This window comes from Diplotaxodon limnothrissa, linkage group LG5, assembly GCF_057381915.1.
Source record: "Diplotaxodon limnothrissa isolate DT_005_m linkage group LG5, D_limnothrissa_male_GT1.1, whole genome shotgun sequence".
Classification (NCBI taxonomy): Eukaryota; Metazoa; Chordata; class Actinopteri; order Cichliformes; family Cichlidae; genus Diplotaxodon; species Diplotaxodon limnothrissa.
The window spans coordinates 39,308,995-39,321,362 of NC_140600.1; the positions used below are offsets into that span (position 1 = coordinate 39,308,995).

At 42.9% G+C, this 12,368-nt stretch overlaps 1 protein-coding gene across 1 annotated transcript in view; it reads right to left on the reverse strand.

The window, feature by feature from the left end:
* Positions 1-12,368, reverse strand: part of LOC146632883 (dedicator of cytokinesis protein 3-like) — a 247,985-nt gene that overhangs the window by 18,271 nt on the left and 217,346 nt on the right. Inside the window, exons 16-26 of the mRNA XM_085353604.1 lie at positions 10,943-11,105; positions 10,395-10,501; positions 9,610-9,781; positions 9,099-9,196; positions 8,490-8,573; positions 7,543-7,643; positions 6,903-6,984; positions 4,424-4,594; positions 3,902-4,087; positions 2,593-2,785; positions 1,283-1,410 (exon numbers count right to left, since the gene is read on the reverse strand). Coding sequence (XP_085209730.1) covers positions 1,283-1,410; positions 2,593-2,785; positions 3,902-4,087; positions 4,424-4,594; positions 6,903-6,984; positions 7,543-7,643; positions 8,490-8,573; positions 9,099-9,196; positions 9,610-9,781; positions 10,395-10,501; positions 10,943-11,105 — 1,485 coding nt within the window. The remainder of the gene's footprint in view (positions 1-1,282; positions 1,411-2,592; positions 2,786-3,901; positions 4,088-4,423; positions 4,595-6,902; positions 6,985-7,542; positions 7,644-8,489; positions 8,574-9,098; positions 9,197-9,609; positions 9,782-10,394; positions 10,502-10,942; positions 11,106-12,368) is intronic.

Below are 12,368 nucleotides of genomic sequence, written 5' to 3' on the forward strand. Positions count from 1 at the left end.
GGGTTCTGAGATGGAACAGGCTGCAGACTGACCTCCTAGTGTCCTTCTGCCGTGCCACTATGGAGAGCGTGCTGGTGCACGCCATCCCTGTGTGGTACGCTGGTTGCACAACAGCTGACAGGAAAAGACTACAGAGGGTCATCAGATCTGCAGAGAAGGTGATCAGCTGTCCACTCTCCTCCCTGGACTTGCCAGCTCAAGATGTCTCTCCAGAGCCAGGGCAGTTATAAAGGACCACCTCCACCCTAACCACCACCCTTCAACATCCTGCCCTCTGGAAAAAGGTTCAGATCCATCAGGTGCAAAACAAACAGACTAAAGATCAGCTTCTTCCTGTGAGCTGTCAGAACTCTTAATGCAAACTAAGAGTGTGCACAGACGTCTCCAACACATCCACCCTGACGCTGCTATTGATCATCCATGTGCAATATCTCAGTCTTTCCATGTTCTGTGCAACATTTCTTTGGCGCATGTGTAATATTTAGGTCTCAGTGAAATTATCATCTCCACCCTAAATGACCAAAGCCCCTCCACCCTTATTTATGTATTATATTATATAACTGTCCTTGTATACAGCCCCACAATGTTTCTGTTTCAGTGTTTCTCTGCATACAGCATGTATGTAGTTCACTCACATATATATTGCTTTTTCTTCCCTCGTTGCATAGTGTTTTCTCTTCTTTACTTTTGCACATTTGTGCTCCAGCTACCCAACTTCGCTGTGCAAGAAACTGCACAATGACAATAAAACTCTAAGTATTGAAGTTCTGTTCGTTCAGTTCACATGAAACAGCAAGTCTGAAGTATTTACGGTGGGCTTCCTGTTCATGTTCTAACCACAGCAGCGCCACATCAACAAAGACCACCATCACACAACTGCAGCCACAGTCTGAACATCATGTTTGTCTCTGTATGATTTCTCCTTCAAATCCTTCCTTAGCCTCACGATGTTTCTTATTCAGGTCAATGAAAAGTGATCATGAAAACACAAAGAAGGTGCTTATTGATTTGTTGAATATGCAGCTGTAACCATGGATTTACTTTTCTTGCAAAGGCACGGACATTTGGTGGAGCAGAGGCTCATGGGAAAACAAAGGACCCATCTGGTTCACCTTCTACAAAACTGCAAAGCCAGGACTGGCCTCAGCTGGGAATGACTTCTTTCTTCTAGCTTCTGGGATAAGTTTCCTTTCAAACCCCACAATGACACTCAGATTTGAATGCAGCGGTGTTTCGAGTGTGTGAGTGTGTGTGTGTGTGCATGTGTGTGTGTGCGTGTTACCAGCGAGCTGGTCTTGATGATAGAGAATATAGAGCTGAGTATTCCAGAGCAGATGAGAAGCTCTTTTTGTTGCCTCAAGTGCAGGTGGATGTGATGCAGGACCACAGGAAGTAGGATCCTCCGAGACTCTGAGGGAACACAAAACAGACACACAAGTTTACTTCAGTTCAGGTTTATTTGAGAAGGACCACACACACGTTACATTATGGCGGTTAGGGTGTCTGTGGATCGTAACCCAACAACATCGCTGCTGTTCACTGGAACGGCAGCTCAGCGATGCTGCTCAGAGGGAGTCGGCCTCCTGCTCCTCTGGTCTGGTTCATGTCCTGAAACAAATCCATCTGAAAACTGTGCAGCTCTTCAAGCTTTTGTAGCTACAGGTTAAAGGTTACTGTCAAGTTAGTGCCATGAAACAGATTTTAGAAACATTTAATGTCAGTGGGGAGAAAAAAACAGGGAGGCAATGACGGGTTAACTACACACAAACACCAGAGACAACGCCGACATAACAAAGTCACTTATTATCTGCATTTGAGCGGCTTCGTGGCCGATTACACAGCAGAAATGTTGTTTAGCAACGTTAGCAGACGTGCCGTGCGGAGGTCCTCCCCCAGGAGGGTTCGAACAAAGTTTCACCAGAAAGAATTTTGATGTGTCAGTTTGAGACTATTCAGCATCAGCTGGTGGTGCTGAAACTGTCAGGCATTAATTTTGTCTCACCTTCACATTAACACATTCAGTTCTGAGTCATATAGACTCTTTTGCATTTGTGTGGGTTCACGATTTAGAGTGAAACTCAAAATTGAAAATGTCAGGTTGTAACTGTCTCTTCAATTTGGGGACATAACCTCTTTAGATTAGCGTTCCCTGTTCAGAGATGGTAAACGTGCAGCACGTCGCACAGAGCTGTGGTGACAGTAAGGAATCTCCACTATGTAAATGAGCCTTATTGAAAAAAGGAAAGGTAACGTTACTTTATGTAAAAATACGCATGTCTGAACCATACAGCAGTTTCACAACATGTTGGTTATGTAGACGGGTGATTTTAATTTGGCTACAGGTGGATGTGAGAGTTTGTTGTCACTCTGTGTCAGCCCTGTGACCCTCTGTGACGGCTGGGACCCCAAACTATCAGCTGTTAAGAGAATGAACTGATGGACCTCTAGTTGATGATGTATTTGGGTTGCTGCATGTTTGACTCGCTTTTGTTTGTTTTTAAAGTCATTCACAACCTTTATTTTGATTTTAATAGTCCTGTGGCAAAAATCACAGCGCATTACATTAACGCATGAATGAATCCAAACATTTACCTGGGAAAGAGAAGAGCCGGCTGTCCACGGTCCGAGCTATGGACTGCAGCTTGACCACATCCATGGACTGTCCTATGTGCACGGTGGACGGCATGCTGCCCAGGGTGCCGCGCACAAACTCGGCCACCTCTTGCACCGTAAACATCTGCAGCAGCTCATCAAAGATGGCTGGGAACGAGTTCAAAAGTGCAGCCTGAGAATGAAATTAGGGACAGAAGAGGTGTTAATGACAAGAGGGGAGAGGTTCATTTAGGGAGGAGGGCAGCAGGGGGAGTTAGTCAAAAAAAAAAGGTTCGAGTGAACGAGAGAGAGAAGGAGTCGGTTATAAGGAACAATCCTGGTTTCAGTGACTGGAGTGTCCACAGGAGAGAGGTGCCAACCCACACGAGGAGTCATAAATCCACACAGGTCAGCAGGTAGACATCTGTTCAGATTCAGCTATTACAGTTTTTACAAAACAGCTCGTACGAAGAGGCACACAGAAGTTATTCCACAGCAGAAAACAAACCAGAGCTGGAAGTGAAAGGTTTGAAAAAAGGAAGACAAAGCACACACACTAGCAAGTCAGGGGTATCAATCATTAATAACATGGTTCAAACAGAGTGAACGGACACAAAGACGGATTTTAGCACAAAGAAGCTGCAGCAGACGTGGCGTTTTGGACAAACAGGTTCATTCTGGTGTGAACTGGACTCAAAGCGGCACAAAACTGAAAGCTGCTGAACTCTGGATGAAAACTTCTTCTCCACTCTTTGTATTTTTACTAACAATATTTCACCTCTTCTAAAAATAAAGATAATCTAAGCCTATGAGGTCCAGTTTTAGTTCCACTTTTTAATGTTTTCTTTAAGAGTTCTTCTGGTGAAAATTGTGAATTTTGGAAAATGTTTAGAGGCCTCATTGAAAAATAGGAAGAAGTACATGAGATTAATTTATTTCAACGAGTTTGTTCTTATTGCGTGAATCAAGGCTGAAAAAGTCCAAATCCTGCAGTACCTGTAAAGGCCACGTGAGCCTGGATCTAAGGACAGCAGAGACGCGTTTACAGCCAAGAAATATTTTTGTCTCTACAGCGAGTGAAGTGAAGAGTTATCAGGATGGATGTCATTAACAAACATGCTCTCAGTCAGAGGACGTGTGTGACCAGCGAGTGCAAGAGGACATCGTGTACTTGTGTGTTATATCAGCCGGGACGTGTGTGCGGAGGACCACAGGTGTGTGTGTGGTTAGAGCTCTCTGAGGTGAAATGGGACTCTGGGCTTCACGGGGTTAAAGGGGTGCTGTGGGTTTCTTCCAGACGTTTACTTACTGACAGCGGAGTCGGCCGCAGAGCGTTGGCGCTCACGGCCTGAGTGCAGTTGGCCTGTCCGCTGCCAGGAACCTGTCCTGGGACAGTGGACTGCAGTTGGCCCGGGGCAGGAGCTAGTGCTAAGGGAGCGGGAAGCCCGGCGCCGGGACCTGGGACTTGATTTGGGCCCGGACAAGGCTGGGGGCCCTGTGGTATTTGGGTGTGGAGGAGACCCAGGAGGAATAATAGGGACCCAATTGAAGGAGCAAAGATTTAGGGGAAATTGAAAGAGAAGATGAGGAAAGGAAACAAGGAAAGATGCGAGGTACAAGTGGAAAAAGGAACAGAAGTGAAATAAAAGTCAGATTAAGGCAACTACAAGAAGATGGGAAGCAGCTAAACTAAAGTGCATTTTACTGTTAGCTGTCTACTGTAAACTATGACGACACAACAGTTTCAACATCAAAATCACAACAATAAACGATTTTTGTCTGCTTCATAAACAAGGAAGAAAAATGTTTTTGTTGCAGCAGGTTTCCTCACCTGAGTGAAGATGAGCGTCTCGGAGTTGCGGCTGTCCAGGCTGAGCACGAAGCGGATCGACTGAAAGAGTTCTTGGACGCTGGTGCGAAACTGCTCCTCCTCCATGCCACACGTGGCCCGAGAGTAAAGGATCCGAGACTGGATGATGAACTTGAACAGATACTCCAAAGCCTGAGAGGACGTGCAAACAAAGAAAAGAGAAGCATGAAATATTCACTCTTCTTTTTTTTTGTTCTAGAAGAAACACAAACCTCAAATGTTTTAGGAGTACAGTGTTCCCTCGTTTATCACGGATGTTGATAACCTGCGAAAGGTGAAATCTGCGAAGTAGCGAACGTTTTGTTTTTTACAACTATCATAGATGTTTTAAGGCTGTGAAACCGCCTCACTACACACTTTATACACTTTTCTCAGACAGGCATGAACATTTTCACACATTTCTCTCGTTTAAACTCTTAAAGTTCAAACCTTCGTAGAAGAATACGTCCAGTATTATATATATATATGTAATTTAAACTGTTTCCTCTCTGTTTTATATTTGTAGCACTTTGGTCAACATTGTTGGATGTAAAGTGCGTTATAAATAAAGATGCTATGCTATGCTATGCTAAAGAAACCAAAGATAAAACCCTGTTTTCAGGTCCAGAACACGGGAACAGAGCAGCTGCCAGAGAATTCAACATTTATCGATCAATGGTACGGACGTAAAGGAAGCAAGAAGAATGAGTTGGGTGAAGTTTGACTTATCTGACTACTTTGTTTCACTTAATGCTCCTTAGAATCCTTTGACGTCGACACTGTTGTGTTTGTTGTCTTGCAAAGATTTATGTAAATTGACAAGCTGAACGCATTCTGTGCAGTACAGGAGACACGGCACGAGATTGATTGAAAATGGTCTACAGCCAATCAGGACGCAGAACGCAATGCGCTGCAAAAACAAAAAACAACGTGAAAATTGCACTAAAAAAATCGGCGAAACATCGAGGCTACGAAAAGTGAACCGCGATGTAGCGAGGGAGCCGTGTACACTTTTTTTAAAGGATGGGTAATTTAAGTTAAATGAAATATTCCCACTTTAAGCTTTAGTTTCTCTTAGTTCGAGCATCAGATTACTTATTTTAAATGAACAGGAGGGTTTCCTCAGAGTTCAGAACAGAGACTAAAACACAAACTTTGACTCACAATCATGTAGCTTGTCCAGGTTTTAATAACATGAACGCCAACGATTCTTTTAGTGACAAATATGACCAAACTGACAAAGACTTAAAAAGACTTCCTGTAAATTTTATTTAACGACATTATTTTCAGTTAGCTTGTTTTTCTAGTTTCCTTTTTTTTATTGCTTCACAACCAGTTTTAGTTTTTAGTTTAGTTCAGTGTATTAATCTCGTTTTTATACTTCCACATTGTGCCATTCTGTGCAAATGCACAGAAGACATAAAACTGTCTGTAAACTCATCACTCTGTCACATGGTTGTGGGGGAACTTCGGCCGCTCATTTAGCTCGTGCTCTTGTTCTTGTGGGTTTGTGAGACTCATTGATGCACAGCTCCACCTCTGTCTGAGCTGTTTGTGCTGATATCCTGTGTTGGTTTTACCCACGGCCTGAGTGCAGTTGGCCTGTCCGCTGCCAGGAATCTGTCAAAAGCATGTCTGAGTTACAAACTGTGAAATCCCCACTGAGGCTGGTTTGGTGAAACGCGTGGTTATCAGGATGTGAGATCAAATTCTGAAGTCTGAAGACTGCTTACTCAAAATGTTTGCTGGCTTTAAGTCTAGTTTTGTTTTCTTTTTTTCCTTTTCTTTTTGCAAAACCTACCAGCTACAGATAATTAAAAGTGTTCTTTTCATCTGGAGCTTACGCCTTTATCACATCTGCAGGAGACAAGATCCTATTTGTATCTGGACAGAGATCCCAGGATGCACCAGGACAGAAACATCTGCAGCATCTGGGCTGCTCCTTGTTTACAGCAATGGTTAAGAAAGTTAGTGGAAGAATAAAGCAGACAGAAACAGGCTAAAACTCCTTGGACGCAGTTTATAAAAGATAAATCTGGAGACTGCAGCATGTGTCAAAGCTGTCCTCAATAATTCACGCCGTCCACTTTTTACATGACAGTGTGACCCATTTGGGATGGATGCTTGAGTCGGATAAATATTTTAACGTGCTGAGCAGCGTTTGTCTACTAAATGTGGTACGTTCTGCACATCTGTGTGGGATGGTGCATCTATTCCCAGCTCTGCTACGTCACTGATGTAGTTCTGAATGCATGCAGTCATATTTTACCTGAGAAGAACGTCCAGTGGGAGGAATTAAAAAGTTGAAAAGGTGTTTTTTTGTTTAAAAAGCCTTTATGGTGAAGACTGTTATATAAAACTCAGTGAAGAGATGAAAAATGCCAACAGCCCTTCATGTGTTTGATTATTCGGAGTTCAGTGTTCAGGTCAGTGCTCCACCCAGGTGGCACTGAGCTCTTACCCTCATGGCTTCCTGTATGTGGTCCTGCCTCACCACCTCAGCAGAGCGATCCATGTACCACTTCAGACAGCGGATCAGCTCCCTGAAACACATTTAAAAAGCCACACAGGGTTGATTCTCTGCACTGGAAGGAGTGCAAACGTAGCATTACTTTAATAAAGGACCCGTTCAGCCCAGGATGGCTCTGTAAATAAATGCTTAGATTTTCCTTTTGTTGTGATAGTCGCAGCACTCTGCAGGACCAAACATGTACGGAAATACATCACAAAGACCTGAAAAACTAAAATTTGTGCAGTTATAATAACTATATGTGTCTTTTTTTATTTTCTGCCAGTCGACCCGAGATCGAGATCTTTGTTTCATCCTCTATAAAATATTTAGTCAGTGCAAAACTAATTTTCAGACTCTTACTAAAAGCAAAACTTCTCATGTAATATATCTGGATGAGGTCAAAGTTAAATGAGCATGAAAAGCATGCAATCCTACGCCAGTTTTCCATACTGTATTTATCTCTGATGCCCTTGAGCCACCGTGATGAAATAAATCCAGAAGTCAAACTGCAATAAAGGCAAACGACGTGTACACGAATATACAATCACACTTTAATCAATCAGGCTGTTAGTTAGAGAGCAACACTCACTTGTAAGCTAACGCTCCAGCAAAGTGCTTCTGGATGTAAGTGTCCATCACCGGCCTGAAGTGGTAGTATTTACTGTCCCTGAGCAGGTTTATAATGAACACCTGTGAGACAGACAGAGACTGTGATCAGTGAGTGTGATGCTTGAGTGACGCTTAAATGCACAGAAAATGAATCATAATTTACAGTCGCAGTGAAAAAAGTACGGCCTCTTTCAAAGCGAAGGGTTTAGCTATAAAGAGATTTAAAAAGGAAATGGTGCTACTAGCCCTCATGTTTGGAGCAGTTAAATAGAAGCTCAGAGGAACCTGAACACATAGCATTTTATACCATGTCATTACTTATGAAACACAAACTGAGCCACAGTGCAGAGGCAGTGTGTGAAAGTCTATCACACGATGCAGCAATGACTTCATCTCTCTCATCGTCATCGACAGTCTGCTGCTGTGCTTGGGATCATTGTCCTGCTGAAGCTTCTGACTGGACAGAGCTTTTCATACGTTGTTGTTCAGCTCGTATTTACAGATGTGCAGGCACCAGGTTATTGTTTATATTTTAGTGCTTTCTTTGTGATCATGTGATCATGACCCCACAGTATTTTATTTTCCTGTTACAGCGTAACCTTCTTTCATCACCCACCCACATTTTCCAAATTTAACTGTAACTCTTATTCCTGTTGCACAGTCATACTGAAATTAGAGTAAAAAAAATGACAGAATAAAAAGTCTTTCAGCTTTCAGGGTTTAGGGTGTGTCAGAGCTCCTGTTTCCAGTAACTCAGAGGATGACATCAGTGGGACTGAAACTGACAGTTAGCCTCATCTGTATTAGATTGTTTCTTCTGCAAGTCTCTAAATCCTCATTATTAAATTTAATGAAACTCATTATTTGTTACTTTTGTTTGTTTACTTTATTTTCTCCTTCTTCGTGCACTGCCCACGCCACACTCACCAATGACTGAAAAACCAGCGGCCCATATTTGTCTGTGTTGTCATCCAAGATGGAGAACAAGGTGTCCAGAATGTCCTGAAGAAACTGACACACACACACACACACACACACACACACACACACACACACACACACACACACACACACACACACACACACACACACACACACACACACACACACACACACACACACACACACACACGTCTTCAGTTTAGTAAACAGCTGCTGAAAGTCCTGCTGAGGAAAATGGCTTACATAATGGCGGAAAGAAATTTTCCGTTATTAGTTATTTATGAACACCACATGACAATTTTTAAAGAATCAAACCTTTTCATGGTATCCTCCCAGTTGCTGGTTGTCTACAAGCTAATGTTAATGGGACCACAGGAGTATTACAACACCTGTAGAGCTCTTTTAACACATGCTTTAAAAAATCACCTCAAACCACCTCAGAGATCACCAACAAACACGTCCTGCCCAGCAACATGGCAAATGTCTTACACAGCAAATCTGGCACAGCTACAGAATATTATGATGATCCACGATACAAGTGTTTACACATATTAAACAGAACAATCTCCCCACCTGTTCGACTTCAAACCTCACCTTGACGATCTCTTCTCCGCTGACATGCCGAAGCCGTCCAAGGATGTCCATGACCCGGTCGGGATGGGCCTTCCACTTCAGCAGGGCCAAGAGGTCCACTGGAAGACAACAGGAATGTCAAACACCAGGAAAAATGGAAAAAGGCTCATATTCAGACTTCAGCCTGTGAGCCGCAAAACAGCCGTTTAATATGTACAACGGAGTAAAAACTGTCATAAATGAGGAAGCCACTGTTAGCGCAGCACAACGGCTGAAAGCAGGTGTCTGTATGCCAGAACCATAACAGATGGTGACAGTTTTTCCTCACTTTAATGCTGTCACCTCAAGCTGCTTTATGTCAGGTTACGACTACAATATCAGAAAGAAACGCCAACAATCATACGAGCCCGTATATGCAAACACTTGGTGACAGTGGAATTAAAAACAGTCTGAAATTCTCACGTGTAATCGTGCATATTTAAGCACATTATCCACGAGCGGCTGAAACGCCGGCTGCAGATCAGCTGCGTACCGTTCTGGGTGAGCTTGGTGGAAGAGAGCTGTGTGGAAATCCAGAAGGTCTCTTTCATGCTGCGCTGGAAAATGAGGCTGGAGGGGATGTTGGGACAGCTGTTGAAGTCCTCCTTACAGCAGGGCAGCCCCAGGTAGAGGGCGTGGTTACTGAAGGTCGTGTTTTCATCACACTGAGGACACGAGACACCGAGAAGGAGGAAAATAAGGAAGGAAAAAGTGATTCAAACAGATCTGTGCACCTCATTGACAAAGTGTAGCTGCAAAACTGAGTCAAAAGCTGCAAACATGAAGCTTGTGTGTGAACACTGTACAGCAGGAGTGTCCAACTCCAGGCCTCGAGGGCCGGCAGGCTTTAGATGTGTCCTTGATCCAGCACAGCTGATTTAAATGGTTAAATTACCTCTTCAACATGTCTTGAAGTTCTCCAGAGGCCTGTTAATGAACTAATCGTCTGATTCAGGTGTGTTGACCCAGGGTGAGATCTAAAACCTGCAGGACACGGCCCTGAGGCCTGGAGTTGGACACTCCTGCTGTACAGTTTTGGTGAGCAACAGTAAAGGTGTTGTGGATATCATGTACAAAGTGTACACAACATTTAAAGTGAACTTTATAGTTATACTGTGAGATTACTGAAGTACAGTTCACATATATACTAACTAAATATTGTCATTTCTGCTGCAATCATCAGCCAACAGAAAGACTCCTCTGCAGAATAAATGACGAACGTGTGATGAAGGCTGATGAGTAGCAGCCAGGAAACAGAAAAGCTCTAGTGTAGCTGACCTTGTAGACATACAGCTCGTGGCTCTCATCAGAGAGAGTAGTTCCATCCTCTCTCATTAGAGGCGTGAAGGCAAAACCAAACAGCTTTTTCTCTCCTTTGTCCTTTGCTGCAGAGAAAATGACGAAGAAGGAACATGTGAGAGGAGAAACGCACCGAGTGTTCGGTCAAAAAGCACTGAGGTTAAATGTCTCTCAGATTATTAGAGATGTATTCAGAAAACCAGTTCATTACTTCACTATTGTAGACAAAGTGATACAGCCTGCATATAAGAAGGTCAAAGAGTAACTTGGTTATGCTTTTAATGTTATATTTAGATATATTTTCTATAAATGTCACCACCTGCTTGAAGCAGCACCTAATCAGTCTGGGAGGATTATAGTGAGCAGCCAGCTGCTGTATCTGCATGCCAAGAAATGCAGATGCACCTGTCACGGTTCTGGGTTTTATTTTTACAATAAGCCTGTGCTTGGATCCTCATTTATTTTCTCCACACGGATCATCCCATTAGCCATGACAGCCCCAGTATTAACACAAGTAACACACTCACTGGAGCAGTGTCTGAACTCGAAGCGCAGGTGGGACCCTCTGAAACGGTCGATGGGAATCGGCAGTTTGATCACCTCGCTCCATCGCGGGCTGTTGTTATGGTAGAGCACAAAGGAGCGGTGCTCTGGCACGTTGGGCTCACCTGAACCCAGACTGATGCAGTCCTACGGAGCATGTGCAGAAGCAGACAAACAACGAGATCAGTGACACTGCAGTTACAGAAATATGTACCAAGAGAAGAAGAAGAGTTACCCAGTGAGAAAAAAGCAAAAAATACCTTAATCCACTCAAATACAGAAAGTATGTGTGGATAAAACTCACACACAATCCTTTACTAAGCACATACACTGTTTGGTTGTGCTGTGAGTCATTCAGCATTTCTTTTGTACATGTTGAAAAGAGCAGTGTCTTCTCTCACCTCTAACTGTGGTGACATACTCTGAAAATTTGAAAAAGGCCAGTTGTGGGCAGCAGAGATGGGCAGTAACGTGTTACTTATAACGCGTTACTGTAATCTGATTACTTTTTTTCAAGTAACGAGTAAAGTAAGGGATTACTATTGCAAAAACGGTAATTAGATTACCGTTACTTTCCCGTAGGAACGCTGCGTTACTGCGTTACTAAAACCGTGATTTTTTTGCGAGAGTGTCTCACGACAGTGTCTCACAACAGTGACGTAAGCGAGTGCGCAGTTAGTGACAACAGCTGTGTGCAGATCAACAATGGATCACATATCGAGTGCAGAGAGAGTGTGAGCGTGCAGCGTTTAAAGCGTGGAAGTACTGACCTTACTTTGAGTTTGATTCCATAAAAAGTGACAAAAACATTAGTGTCCGCTGTGCGTGGGAAGAAAACTTCTTTTTACAGCGAACAAACCCCTAAACTTCCAAACAAGCACAGAGTAGCTATGACATAATGGGAAACTCACAGAGAAACTCGCGGATTCTTCCACTGACCGCGGCACACCTGCACCAGGGTAAACCTCCGCCTGCCGCACTCCTGCTTTACAGGTGAAAATAGAGCAACAGGACCGCTGAGTCTTTGACTTTATTTATTTTCTGCTGTGTTTTACTTGCATCTATTTGAAAGACTGAGTGTAAACACAAAAAATATTTTATTTTATGTGCTGGAATGTGCAGAAAATAGGTTTAAATGTTAAACTAATTTATTCAAGTCAGAGAATGTTGCATATAATTAAATGTTTGCTTGATGCATAAAGTTAAAAGATTAAAAAAAAAGTTTTAAAAAGAGACTTTTCCATTTGATTACATTTTGTATGATGGATTATGCAGAAAAAGTAGAATTGGGCTGAAAGATCTATCACTTTATCACCTCTTCAGGTTGTAAATTGTGTTTTTAAAAAGTAACTAATTACTTTTGAAAATAAGTAATCAGTAAAGTAACAGGATTACTTTTTTGGGGAAGTA